The sequence below is a fragment of the Euprymna scolopes genome, chromosome 33, assembly GCF_053919585.1.
Source record: "Euprymna scolopes isolate OS-2025 chromosome 33, ASM5391958v1, whole genome shotgun sequence".
Lineage (NCBI taxonomy): Eukaryota > Metazoa > Mollusca > Cephalopoda > Sepiida > Sepiolidae > Euprymna > Euprymna scolopes.
Genome location: NC_136514.1, coordinates 85,737,161 through 85,753,467, shown reverse-complemented (window position 1 = coordinate 85,753,467; position 16,307 = coordinate 85,737,161). Strand labels below are relative to the sequence as shown.

At 32.4% G+C, this 16,307-nt stretch overlaps 1 protein-coding gene across 1 annotated transcript in view; it reads left to right on the top strand.

Annotated features, from left to right (window-relative positions):
* The window catches only part of LOC145258068 (protein GVQW3-like), a 91,080-nt gene extending 75,812 nt beyond the window's left edge, over positions 1-15,268 (top strand). Inside the window, exon 2 of the mRNA XM_080115796.1 lies at positions 14,916-15,268. Within this exon, the coding sequence (XP_079971922.1) occupies positions 14,916-15,268 (353 nt within the window). The remainder of the gene's footprint in view (positions 1-14,915) is intronic.
* Positions 15,269-16,307: the final 1,039 nt, after the last annotated feature.

Here is a 16,307-nt window from a genome sequence, read left to right as displayed (position 1 = left end):
AAATTAAAAGACACCAAGGTTTATTTTTGGTGTCTTTTAAATTCAATAAAAATCCTCCTAAATTTGCTGATGAGGAGACCGTGCTTACCAAAAAAACTATATATAATTGTTCTACATAACTTCATGTATACCACAAATAAAAAGCACGGATTTCCGAAACGATCGTACAGATAATTGACTTTGTTGTTGTTCCTTCTTATGAAACTGATTTTTAATTTAATTAAAATTTGATTTTTAAATTAAAATTTTTTTTTTTTTAATTTTTAAATTATAAATCACATTACTTTATATATATATATATATATATATATATATATATATATATATATATATATATATATATATATATATATATATATATTGTATGCTATAAAATATATATGGCGATTAACCTACACTGAATATTCCGCGTTTCATCCACTCTAGGACGCTTCAGGCTCTAACTACTACAACTAACGAGCTCTACCAACGTATTGAGCACTTTTGAAGTAAATACTTAAAGTTTACGCATAAATTTATACTTTTGTATATTAATTTTGTGTGAGTAAATTAAGTAGTTATATATATATATTATATATATTTTATATATATATATTATCTATATATATATTATACATATATATTCATATATATATATATATATATATATATATATATATATATTATATATATACTAGCATGTGTGCCCGGTGTTGCCCGGGTGTTTAGAGGTGTATGCTGAGAGAAAAACCTGTATTTTTTAAATTTGACCCCTATTATGACCCCTTAAAATTTATTGTTTTGGGCTCAAATCAAATTATTAAATAAGATCCATGACCAATGAACCGATATCGTAAATTTCAAGTGTTTAGACCTAAAATTGTCAGAGGAGTTTGGTAGAGTTCTCAAAAGTCAAATCGTTGTACTTTGACCCTTTAATCGCCAAATTTCTGGCCGACAACCGATCACATAGATTTTTCCAAATCTCAGTACCCTGTATATCAAATTTCGAGTCTGTAGACTTAAAATTGACAAACTTATTGCATAGGGAAATGTACACAGACACGCAGACACACACAGACACGTTCACTTTATATATATATATATATATATATATATATATATATATATATATATATATATATAAACTCGCTCCTAAATTTAGCTGAAAATATTGATATTGTTGACAGTATCTGTTTTGTAGCAAAAAATCGATCACTTAAGTATCATATCAAAATCACTTAATTATTATGTCAAAATAGATTTATTGATTGATATAATAATAAAGTGATTGGTTTTGTGCCACCAAGCAGATCCAGTATATATATATATATATATATATATATATATATATATATATATATATATATATATATATATATATATATATATATATATATATTGTTATTGTTGTTATTTTTCAAGCGATACATACGGTTAATATTCGCTTCGCCTCGGAGCTCATTTTTTTATTTACTTAGAAAGTCGCCCTTTTTAATTTGGACGTATATAACATTTTTATTTATTTTTTTTTTTTAAACAGTAATCTACGTACACGCGTGTTTCAAGGTCATTACCTCTCATTACAGACACACACACACACACACACACACACACACACACACACATATATATATATATATATATATATATATATATATATCTAACTACTTCATTTCCTCACATAAAATTAATATATGAAAGTATAAATTTATGGGTAAACTTTAATTATTTACTCGAAAAGTGTTCAACACGTAGGAAGAGCTAGTTAGTAAGTTATAAAATATATATGGCGATTAAGCTACACTGAATATTCAGCGTTTCATCCACTCTGAATAGTCCTAGAGTGGATGAAATGCGGAATATTCAGTGTAGCTTAATCGCCATATATATTTTATAACTTACTATATATATATATATATATATATATATATATATATATATATATATATATATATACATATATGTCATTCACTCATTGATTGAAGACATTTCTCAACCTACATGTTCAACGAATTTCTAATCTACAGACATGAAATTTGGTATATTGGGTATTCAGACTGGTTGAAAACTTTGTAATCGGTTTTCATGCATTTGTCGTCTGTTTCACGAATACGAAAACGTGAATCGTTTCCGTGACAAATTCCGTGGGCTAATATTAAATTTTGTTTTAAATAACCACTAAAGATTAATCAGACCTAAATAATCGTGCTTGAATCACTGTTTTTAGGTTTTGGCTTATATATCAGCTCGAGTTTTTTTATTTTTATTTTTTATTTTTTTGCTTACAAGAAGTAAACTGTTTAGAAAAAAAAACATAATGCTCGCATGCACATCTCCCAGTTTTTGTGTGAATTAAAATATAATATTTATGCTTGTTTTAAAACCGGGAAACGTCGGGCGGCCTTCTAGTATATATATATATATATATATATATATATATATATATATATATATATATATATATATATATATCGAGAAGAATTTACAAGACATGTGTGCTAACCACACTGCTTTATTCATCGGAGACATGGACACTGCATCAAAGGCACATTAAATGGCTCAAACGATTTCACCAATAATACTTAAGACATATCTTAAACATCAAGTGGCAAGCACAAATACCCGATACTCAAGTCCTTGTGAGAGCATGTTGCTCTAGTGTTAACACCTTTGTAATCAGATCTCACATGCGTTGGGTGGGCCACCTGGTTCGAATGAAAGATTGTAGGCTGCCAAAATAAATTTTTTATGGGGAGCTGGAAAATGGCAAGCGCCGTCACCACAAGCTTAGGAAGAGGTTCAGGGACTCTACAAAGGATAATTTGAAAGTCTTACAAATCGATATAGACACGTGGAGAGAATTTAATCTGCCAAGGCTGAACTGGCGAAAGCTTGTACGTGAAAGTTGTGATGCTTTGAAGAAAAGACAGCAGGCCCACATCCATCCGAAACGAGAGCTTCGCAAAGGTTTAATTGATGGTCTTAACACAGAAATACGACACTTGTGAACGAGTGCTTTTGTCAAAAGCTGGCTGCCTCAACCATCTTAAGTCGCACAAAACTCCTGTTCAGATCAACTTTGCACTTATTAGTCCGAACCAAACGATCTGTTTAACATGCAGCAAAGTTTGCAAGTCTACTGCTGGTCTGAGAAGACATGTGATTGCTCATAGGAATACCTTTCAACCTCCAGAGGAAGTCAACTCGATGGAAATTGCTCAAATTGTATGTCACATCTACTTCAAGATGTGCAAATCTGCTATGGGCATGAAAAGTCATTTGAGATGGCATGGTCGACAAGATAGGAAGAACTCAATGTGAAGGCAATCATCTGGAAATATTCAGCAATTATCATATATATATATATATATATATATATATATATATATATATATATATATATATATATATGTTATTTGTTTTTATTTTTGCGATAGGTTTTGAATGAATTCATTTATTCACGAAAGTGAATTTTTACCTAAATGCGAGTTGGGAATAATTTTCCCTTTCGTAGATAATTGAAATAATTAAAAACTTATCGCAAAACAACAACCAATTACATCTAAATAAATAGCGATATATCCTAACACTCGCTAGATAAACCGGCGGATAAAAAGGCCAGGCTCATTACTGTGGGGTCCCGATTTCGAATCTCGCTAGATTCAGCCACCCTGATGAGTCGTAGACGATGAAGCACGTGTAAGTAGATAATTATATTAAAAAAAATAATTTATATAGAAATATATTAGCAAATGTTATAAATGGTTTTCAGCTTATTTGCTGAAGGCAATAACCATAGAAAATTTAAAGCTTTTAAAGTTTTTAAATCATTTAAGATACATAGAATAAGGGAAATTAGATATTAATGCAGAAAAAAAGGATGGTGAACTTCAAATCCAAAATCCATGCTAAATCCTGATTTTTTTAAAATTTAGCTGGGATTGTCTCATATAATATTAAATTTAATAATATTTTTTTAAGACCAATAATCACTGGATTTGCATACCGGAAGATATATTGAATTTTATTATCTGAAGTATGCATATATATATATATATATATATATATATATATATATATATATATATATATATATATATATATATACATATATATATATATATATATATATATATATATATATAACTCAAATGACGTTGTAAAGAGTGTTGTAACCCAACATCCGGTTTACGACTTCCGGTTGCGCATGTGGACATAAACATAAACCCATAACAGCGTAAACAAACAAACACAAATCGCTACTTTTGTAGAATTTGACTTGCGCACTGAAATATTAACGTTATTATTTTGAAATTATTATTTAATATGGGAAGGTTGAGTGTGTTTTGCAACTATTCTGTATTACAAGTATACTGTCGCCATTTTCTTACAAATAAATCAACTTTAACCCGTTGACAACGTATTATTTTACTGTGCACGTGTTCAGCGTCCCAATTGTTTTTTTTTCGCGTTTAAATTAAACGATATATCCAAATTTGAATAGTGCAGATTTACCTTTAAGTATGGCAAACCACTTATAATTCAATGGCTGTAAGTTAAAAAAAAAAAGCAATTATAAAAGGAACGACTCATAGAAATCTATCTATATTCTTTTTTTTTCATTTTTAATATACTTTCATAGAAATGTTTCTGTTATGTCAAAAAAACTACTTTCTTTACGTCACAAGTGTCACGCCCATTCCATAGCTAATCTAATATACTGACCCAATGGGTCACGGGTTGTGTAGTATATATATATATACCACTATCAGCCAGTCACTGAGGTGTGACCGACAGACGTGTTATAGTAAATGTCTTAAAGCGGTCTCATAAAGATATGAAGATGGGCCAGTCATTAGGGTCTGTGTAGCAAGAAGAAACTCATACCTGAGATGTTGGATCTGGGTGTGGCTCCTTTCTTTTCTCAAGATGATCTCTTCACCCTGGTGGCATTCTGGTGGGAATCTTCATCTCTTTGTCCTCAGGGCCGCCTTTCGACTTAAGACATGTATTGAGACATTTATGGCAGACACAAGAAAGACGACGCGCGACACAATTGTAATATAGATGAGAAATGTTAACTATTTATTTTACAAAATATATATTACAAAAACTTTAACAATTAAAAAACTGGATAATAGGCTTTTCAAAGCTAACTAACCTAACTAGTATTGAGGGAGGGGGTGCTCCCTCCATTTACGGAGAGACAGAATATTCGTCTTCACTTCATGGTGGTCGTGCAGGAAAGAGAGAGAGAGAGAGAGAGAGAGAGAGAGCTCTAGGAAAGGGAATTATTGGAAGGCGTTTCTTTGTATCTCTACGCACATGGCCAAATAACCACCCGGTCATGCTGCGGAGTTTGTTAGAAACAGTGGCACAAAGAAATAGTGCCACACACACACACACACGTATATATATATATATATATATATATATATATATATATATATATATATATATATATATATATACGTGTGTGTGTGTGCGTGTGTGTATGTTTTATTTGCTTCACAGTAATGAGACCGTTTCAGTCAGCTGGTTACTAGAGACCTCTTCAGGCGATATCACTGATATAAATGTTTTGTTTTTTTATGAGGAGATCACATTACATGTTATTAAGAATAAAACTAAAAAAAATATGTACGCCAGATATTTAAATTTCGGACAAAGTTTTCCATAAACTATACTGCCTGAAGAAATCTCTAGTTAATTATAACTAGCTGACAGAAACATGCTCATGAATGTGAAGCGACATATTAACGGTCCTGTAAAAAATAAATAGAAAATATATCTTGCTCTACTTCGCTATTGAGCACATTTATATTAACGTCGTTTAAACTTCATTGGTTAGTTTGCCTCTGGAAAATATTAGTATGGAATTATAAATACACACATACACACACACGCGTTCACCCACCCCCACACACACACATATATATATAAATATATATTTGTTAGAATGTTTTAATCGTAAAGGCTACGCAATTATGCAGAATGTAGAAACTGTGCATAAATAGAAGTCAGTGAAATGAAACCAATCATTTAATAAGAAACTATAGGGAAAGGAACATTTAATTTACGAACGCCGATTTTTCTGTGGAATATGCAAATTAATTAATAAAGACTAGCGGGACCTGTTGAGATTCCACAGGATACTCATTCATATGTAATATATTGATGTTGGCATTCTGTAGATGTTCAGTGTAAATGGAAAACCTAGGATATTATTGTAGCTTTTTTATTAAAACTGCAAAAGTATTTATCTAAGCTAACACGAATGCCCGGCAAAGCCCGGTCATAATATACGCTTAAATATGATATTTTAATTCTTGCAGATTTCGTATATATTATTATAGAGTTAATGTTCTATCGATTTTTATATATGATGAAGTTGGGATTTTAAAAACGAAAAAAATATTTAGCCATATGATTTGGGTGCATTAGCTTGAATCGAAACCGAAATAAAAACTTATGCAATATATATATATATATATATATATATATATATATATATATATATATATATATATATATAACACTTGAGTTCCTTCAACCATAATCGAAACCGACACCAAAACTTATGAAGAATTCTTGATAAAATTATTTATTACAAAAATAGATGACTTAAATTCCATCAGCTATAATCGAAACCAAAACAACTTATGAAGAATTCTTAGTAAAATTATTTATGACAAGATATCGGATTACATAATAATTAAACGGCCCCGATGTAATATATCGTATTAATATATAGATTAACTAAAACTGGTCACTCGCATATCCATGACTGAGTATATTAAGACGTCCGTTTCAATAATTTCTAAATAGAAAAAAATCTGCTCTTAATACCAATGTCGGAGCGAGAAAAACTCGATTATGTATATTTGTATGTGTGTATGTATGTGTGTGTGTCTGTGTGTGCGTGTGCGTGTGCGTGTACGCGTACGCTATTGCGTGAGATTGGAGTCTTAGTTCCAACAGAGACGCACCTGTTCTATTATTTATCGTGTGCGCATCTTTGGTTTATTTGAATTTTATTTATTTATACCTAGGGCAAAGGAATAATAATAATAATAATAATAATAATAATAATAATAATAATAATAATAATAATAATAATAATAATAAATAAAAAAAAATAAAATAAAATAAACAATTAAAAAAAAACATCGTCGACGACACGGAATCGTAAATTCGTCTATGAAGGAACATACCCCCTGCACCCAACCGCGCCCGATATCAACTCCAGCCCCCAAACACTCACCTTCCAACAACCTTCCCCACCGTACATCTCTCTACGGTGTTAATATTTTATCCCGTGCTTATCGAAGCGACTTGAATAGGTTTACATGAAACACATCCTTGATTAACTGTGAGTTTCCTTAAAAGAAATACAAACAAACACACATGAGACAAAAATAAGAAAAAAAATGTTTCGATCGATGTAACCTTCGACCTTCTCACTGAGTCTCTTGTCGAACTCGGAATGTCGCACGGAATTTTTATTTAATCTACGAGGGTAGTATGCTCTCTTTCCATTTCTTCCTGCCATGACGGGGTACTCCCGGCCTTCTTGGCCCGGGAGTACCCGTAAAGATCAGTAAAGATTAAAGTGTAGTATCTGTTATTCAGATGTTGCACTTAAAGTAATCAGTTTTGGACAATGTGGGGGCAACCCTTCATATCAGACAATTGCTATTTATTTGGGCCCTGGCAGAGTGCCCTCTTGGGGGAGGTGCCCCCCCTTTAAAAACGACCTTGTGTCTAAATTGCTCTCGTGGTGAAGCAAATAAAGTTATTTCACTTGTATTCGTAATATCACCCGTACTGAGAATTGAACTATCAACCTCTAGAAGAGTATCGAGAGGTTATACTCGTCCGAATATTGAAAGTTCAATCCACAGTGCGTTCAATCCACTCAAAATACAATTGCGAATTACGTAAGACTTCAACACTGTCATGGCTGACGGAACGAAGGCATGCTTTTCTCGAAATTTAGTGCGATTTGCCGAATTCAACAGATTCCTAGGTTCGACGAGATACACCTGAAGAAGGTCGCAGGTCACATCGGACGAAACGCTGTGAAGATAACACTCCAGATTGGAACAGTTGTCCGAATAGTCAAAAAGCGTCATAATTGATGTATGTACGCTATATACTCATTATAAACTTATTTATAAATCATTCTCTGACAGGCTCATAAGAGTAGTGGTTGATTCGCAGAAATCAGAGGCCCACAGTATTAATCCTGGAGTCCCTCAGGGGTCCATACTGGGCCCAACTCTCTTCTTGATCTACATCAATGATCTCCCAAAACACATACTAAAATCATTTGTTGACATCTATGCTGATGACACGACCATCTATGGCAACACATCAAAGGCCGTAAATGGCAACGTTCTCTCTAATTCACTCTCCTCAGATCTAAAGCACGTGGTTCAGTGGGGGAAGAGGTGGCTGGTTACCTTTAATGCATCTAAGACCAAGCTCCTATCATTACATCATAAACGCTCTGATCCCCATCTGGCATCGATTGAAATAGATGGCTCTCGTCTAGGGGAGGCCCCATGTTTTGATAAGCTTCTGGGTTTGACCTTTACTCCTGATATGAAATGGAACACATACATCAAGTCTGTGGCCAAGGTCGCTGGGAAAATGGTGGGATCCTTCTACTGCTCCAGAAGATATCTCACTAATCATGCAATTCTCTATCTGTATAAAAGCCAAGTACGACCAAGAATGAAGTACTACTGCCACATCTGGGCAGGAGCTGCTAAAAACAGTCTATCCTGTCTTGACAGAGTACAAAATAGACTTCGTGGCTTGGTGGGGGATGCCCTTTTCTCTTCCCTGTAACCTCTCTCCCACAGAAGAGACGTTGCAAGCCTGTCTCTGTTTTATCGTTATTTCCATGAAAAGTGCTCGTCTGGGCTCCATTCTCTGCCCCCCCCCCGCCAATGTTTCACAAAAAATACCTGACTAGCAGAAACCACTGTCAATAATTTTCCCCACTCTTTATCCGTGCCTAAATGAAAACGTAGATTCCATGAACAAAGCTTCTTTCTTAGAACTGCACGGCTATGGAACTCTCTGCCGCTTGCCTGTCCCCCCCCCCGAATTCAATTTGGATGTCTTCAAGTCCAACACAAACAAATTCCTGATGAACTGCCCCCTTAAGTAATCAAATCGTACTTTTTTTTTTGGGCGATTACATTTACATGTTTTCATCCGTTCTTTTATTTTTGTTATGGGGGTTTCCACGTTGCCCATGATGAAAATGATTAGTATACAGATGTGTTTCAAACAGATCTTCATGTCAACCCAGGCAACGCTGGGTACCCATGCTAGTATATATATATATATATATATATATATACATATATATATATATATATATATATATGTTATACATGTATAAATACATATATGTATATATACATATATGCTATTGATGTACATAGATGTATGTACAAGTATATATACATATATATATATATATATATATGATGAAAATAATGGAAATTTATTTTCTCTCTCTCTCTCTCTCTATATATATATATATATATATATATATGTGTGTGTGTGTGTGTGTGTGTATATATATATAGCAGTTCAGCCCGACTTTGCTCAGGTCCTATGCACTGTTCATAACTTTATGTGCATATGCGTATATATATTAAAGGGTTTGACTCGTGTCCAGATAACCTATATCTAAAATTTCAAGTATTTAGACCAAAAATTGGCGGAGGAGTTTTGTAGAGTATAAAAAGGTCAATTCTTTCAACTTTGCTCTCTTGCCAGCCAAGTGTTTTCCAAAAACCGATTAAAAAGCTTGCTGCATGTCTGAATATCCTTTATGTAAAATCTGAAATGTTTAGGCACAAAATTGGCTGAATAGTTTGCTAGAGACCGCAAATGTAAAATCTTTTAAGCTTTGCCTATTGCCAGCCAAATTTTAGGCCAAAAACCGATTCAAAAGCCTGCCTTATGTCTGAATTCATTTTATGTAAAATTTCAAATACAATTGGCTGAGTAATTTGATAGAGACCACATAAGTCATTTTTTAAAAAACTTTCACCCCAATTTTGACCACTTAACAGTTATTGTTTTGGGCTGAGATCAAATTTAAAAGTTTGACCCATATCCAAATAGCCTACAAGTAAAATTTTAAGTATTTAGACCCAAAATTAGCGGAGGAGTTTGCTAGAGTTTTCAAAACATTAACCTCTTGAAAGCCTAATTTCTGGCCACCAACCGATTAAAAAGATTTTCCCAAAACTCAATAACCCTTATGTCAAATCTCGAATCTGTAAACGTAAAATTGACAGAGTACTTTGTCAGGGAAATTTACACATACAGATACCCTCACACAGGCACATACACACACAGCATACAGACAGACAACTTCATTCTTTGAAATCACCCTTTTGTTCACCATATTCTCACTGCTTCACTTTTTGTTATCAAGTAAGATCTTTGATTTACTTCCAGTTTCATCAAATACTTTTGTATGCAAAATCCGATCCCGCATTTTGCTAAATCCTATCTTCTGATGAGAAGGAACGTATTTCTTCGAAACTCCGTGGATTAACGACTATCCACTTGTTAAGTGTTTCCTTTTCAGATTAAATATGTTTTTTAACTCTTTTTCAAAGTGTTTTTTAACATGTTTTATTAACTATTTGCTCTTATATATATATATATATATATATATATATATATATATATATATATATATATATATATATATGTATATATATGTATATATATATTGTCAAAAGACTGCCACGCCCTCAGACATTTAAAGTCCATGAGCCCAAAATGACTTTTTTTAGTCCTACCGGTGAATTCACACGTTCAATCAGGCATGACACTGAAGATGGTCATTGAGATCAATTATTACATGTTTCCAGCATTTCAAGTCTCCACGCGTCACAACCTTTCCATCGCCACAGAACCACTTTTATAGACAAATGCCTGAGGGAGTATCTATACACAGATGATGTTACAGAGTCTAAGCTTTGTACAACAACAGCTAAGTCTCTCTCTCGGTTCAAAATGTTGAGATCCAGCAAAAAACAAGAGCTTAATGCGGGTACTGGTCTCCCGCTTTATGTTTTTTTTTTTAAATCAGAGATTTCCTTCTCCGAGAAAGGTTGCCTTTACCATGGCTTACAGGAGTCCTTTCCACCCCCACACACACATACGGAGCTAGTTGGCCGTTGACCGCGAAAAAAAATATGTGTGTGTGTGTGTATGCTGCCTCCGTTTAATCTCTAAAGATAATGGATAACCCCTGTAAGGTTAGCTGCGCGTGAAATTGTGAGACAAGGATTACGCAATCTCCAACTCCACCTCTCCTGAATAGGCACGGCGTTAGTCCAGTGGCAAGAAGTCCGGGGCATCTGGTAATAATGCTTGGATAAACGGAAACTACATTTAGATTTTCCATAATGGTCACCGATTTTAATACTGACCATGCTCAACGTTACTTTATATATATATATATATATATATATATATATATATATATATATATATATATATATATATATATATATATGTATATATATATATATATAAATTTAAAGGAGATTAGAATAATAGTCTAAAGAGCTAAGTGTATTTTAATGTAATAGTGAAATTACTAGTTTAATTAAAATACAGGAAATGCTCGTTGTAATTTAGATATATAATAAGCTCGATAGTTAAATGTCCTAGAGCTAATTCAATATTAAGTAATGTGATTTATAATTTAAAAATTTTTAAAAAAATTTTTAATTTAAAAATCAAATTTTAATTAAATTAAAAATCAGTTTCATAAGAAGGAACAACAACAAAGTCAATTATCTGTACGATCGTTTCGGAAATCCGTGCTTTTTATTTGTGGTATACATGAAGTCACGTAGAACAATTATACATAGTTTTTTTGGTAAGCACGGTCTCCTCATCAGCAAATTTAGGAGGATTTCTATTGAATTTAAAAGACACCAAAAATAAACCTAGCATTGAAAGTAAAGCAGATGAATCTTTTAGTTTTTCTTTTTTTGAAATCAGGAACTGTGTTTAAAGTAGTCATTTAGATGTTTGCTATAGCTTTTTATTTTATTGTATACCACAAATAAAAAGCACGGATTTCCGAAACGATCGTACAGATAATTGACTTTGTTGTTGTTCCTTCTCATGAAACCGATTTTTAATTTAATTAAAATTTGATTTTTAAATTAAAAATTTTGTTTTTAATTTTTAAATTATAAATCACATTACTTAATATATATATATATATATATATATATATATATATATATATATATATATATTAGCCTGGCTGCCCGGCGTTGCCTGGGTGTTTTGAAGTGTGTGTTGAGCAAAAAAGAAAAAAAAGTGGTAGTAGGCAGGCAGGCTCGAACTCATACCTCGAAGGAGGAAAAGAACGTGGGGGAAAAAAAACTAAAAATAAAAATTTAAAAAAAGTGACGTCTTTGGTGTTGCGCCCATCGCCAAACCGGAAGTGGCGTAGGTTTAAATTTATGCTAGTCAATCGAAAAGAGGGGATGACTTTCGAAAACATCGGCGAAAAAAGCGACCTATCCCTGTAGAAATATGGCCAATTGTTTTTAGCTAATTTTCAAAACGATACCGATCTGGTGAAAATCCGTCGCAGCTGTCGAATGTTTTAGACATACATACATACATCCACACATACATACATACATACATACATACATACATACATACATACATACATACATACATGCATACATACGTACATACATACATACATACATTTAAACAGAGAGGTTATATTTATATTATAGATGTGTGTGTGTGTGTGGATGTAAATATATATATATATATATATATATATGTGTGTGTGTGTATACATAATTAAGAACATGATTTAATTTTATTTAGACACAGATTAATTTTCTCACGCCATAAAAAACACCTGTAATAATCAATACATATAATCAATCAATAAATTACATAACAAAAAATATACTCATTGGGTTTTAGTTACACACGTATACTTGAATTATAACGTCCATATTGATGTCAAAAGAATATAAATTACATCGCATCTTTCTAAATATATTTATATTTCAAATATATTAATGACTATATGACTTTTAAAAAATCTTACTCTCTTATCTAACGCTATAATATTTTTTTTAATTTTTAACGATTTTTTCGGCCTATAATAGAATAAAGTAATTTATTTAATTACAGCAAAATATATATTTTCAAATATTGTACTGTTATTTTATTTTTTTAATTTCACTCACCCAGAAGAAATCTTACAATAAAAACGAAACGTTGTTGAACACATAACTATTTATTAGGCACAGTAGAATCTAATATATAAAAGGGTATACGTCTGCCTGTCTGTCTCCATATTTTCAAATTCTATCTCCTCCGAAACTAACAGTCGCAGAGCGGGGTTAGGGGCCTCAAATAATTAAAACATTTTTACGGACTTTCTTTTATGGGTTTATAGCCGGTTAAAATAGATTTTAAGGGGTTTAAAATGGGTCGAAATTTAAAAAATAAATCGTAATACATTTTGTGCATTCAACTTCGTTTATTTTAAGTTTTTAATTTTGAAGCAGTTCATATGTACACCACATTGGGACAGTGGTAACGCCACCAGCTAAAAATGCTACGGTTTTCGTTTCGGTTTTGATTTTAGCTGATGTCACCCAAATAACTTTTTTCTTTTTACATTTGAAATCACGATTCTATAATAATACATACGAATACTGGACAAATTAAAATACCATATGTAAGCGTATTTTAGGCCCTGGTAAAGTCGTCTTCCCACTAGAAATCTGCATTAATAAAAATATCGGTACTCCTGCAGTATTTTACCCACCGATTTCACGATCTTAGCCGAGCGTTGACGAACGCTTTCGGCGTTAACGCCGACGAAAGCCGAGAATTCGGAGCTACGGTGCAAGAACGCTAAAAGTATGTGAATAGCAACAACATTACACACACACACAACAAAATGGATAAAATTAATACAAAAAATTTGGATAAAATAAATCACAAACACTTACCGTAAGTTTATTTAAAGTAAAATAAATTTATTTTGTTGAATATTTTTTTTTTTTTTTGGTTCATTTTGTTTTCCGATAGCTTTTTTTTTGGGGGGGGGGGTAAGCAACAGTAATAAACACTTCAATGTTTTTTGTTTGTTTGTTTGTTTTTAACAAAACGTTATTAAACAGTAACAACAATGTTTTTTTGTTGTTTTTTTTTCAGTAATGTTTGTAGGGGGGGGACAACAATTACTGTTTATCTGTAGAGGCAAAGTAGGGAGCAAAGGGTTTTCAGAGGATGTGGAAAGAAGCTTCTTCCCAACCGGGTAGCCTTCCGCGATTTGATTTATTATGGAGACAAAAGGGTTGTGTCCAAATTTTTGTCTCCACATAAATTCGCATAAATATGTTTCCAACAGCTCTCGGTTTTTTTTTTTTATATCGCTAAATTAAATAGCTGAAATGAAAGGCTGTGTATTTTTACTTTGAACAATAAAATAACTGAAATGAAACGCTATGTGTGTAATTTCAATGAAAATTATTCGTCTGCTGCGCGTTCGTTTGAAGCGCCCTGATTGGCTGATTGAGTATCGTACCGCTCGCCATGTTCCGGCGTTTTCCGACGGATGTCGATCAACGCTCGGCTAAGATCGTGAAATCGGTGGGTAAAATACTGCAGGAGTACCAAAATATCATATTTAAGCGCATTTTACGACCGGGCAATGGCGGATGGCTAGCTACAGGGTGGTCAAAAAAGTCAGGTAACATGTTAAAGGTAGAAAAAACAATATGATCCATTATAATCTCTATTCGTTTTAATATTTGAGTGTAATATATAAACTTTAATTTTAAATCTATGTGTTGTGTCATTTATATTCTTCTTTCTTTCAGGTATAATGGCCACCCAAATGTTAACAACACCGCAAAAGGTTGCTATTGTAAGATTGTACACTCAGTACAATAAAAATGCTGCTGAAACTGCTCGCCAGTTCTCTACATTGTTTCCTGGCTTTACTGTAACACGAAAGCATGTAATTAAAATAAATAGGAAATTTGATGAAACCGGTTCTGTTGTTGACTTACCTCGGTCAGGAAGACCAAGAACCGGTCGGTCTGATGAGAATATTGCTACTGTCCAGGCAATTGTGGATGAAACCCCCAAAACATCATCACGAAATATGGCACGCCAATCAGGAATAAAAAGGGGAACAATTCTAAACATTTTGAAGAAAGATTTAAGTTAACAAAATAAACATATTTGATGTTTGTTTCATTTTATATTTCAATGTATGGTACTTAAATATACGTGTATTGCTCATATCGTTTTTCTTTAAAATGTTACCTGACTTTTTGACCACCCTGTAGTATACTTATATATCCATATATACGTATATGTGTGTGTGCATATATATATATATATATATGTGTGTGTGTGTGCGTGTGTGTGTGTGTGCATATATGTGTACATATGCATGTATGTATATGTATATATGTCTATATGTGTACACATGTACATATGTATATATATGTATTTATGTGTACATATGTATATATATATGTACATGTGTATATATATATGCATATATGTGTACACATGTACATGTGTATATATACGTATATATGTCAGGTGGCTAGATAGTATACGTATATATCCATATATACGTATATGTATGTTTGTATGTATATATTTATATATATATACATGTGTGTATATATGAACGTATGTATATGTATATATGTATATATGCGTACACATGTACATATATGTATATATGTGCACATATGTCCATATGTATGCATATTTATATATCTTTACATATGTACATATGTATATATATATATGTATATATGTGTACATATGTTCATATGTATATGTATATATATATACGTATATATATATGTGTGCATGTGTATATATATGTATATATGTGTGCATGTGTATATATGTACATATGTATATATATATGTGTACATATGTACATATATATATACATTTATAAAAATATATATGTATACATGTGTACATATGTACACGCACACACACTCATATATATATATATATATATATATATATATATATATATATATATATATATATATATATATGTGTGTGTGTGTGTGTGTGTGTGTGTGTTTCTTTACTACCAATTCCTATGTAAGCAGCGGCACTCCTTTTTGCTTCTGCAACTGCTGCCAGGCTCCGACAGACATCAAAGAGGCTCGATTCTTTTAGAACCCTTCAAAATATCGTCGAGGAGTTCCTTTCGCCCATTCCTGTCGGCC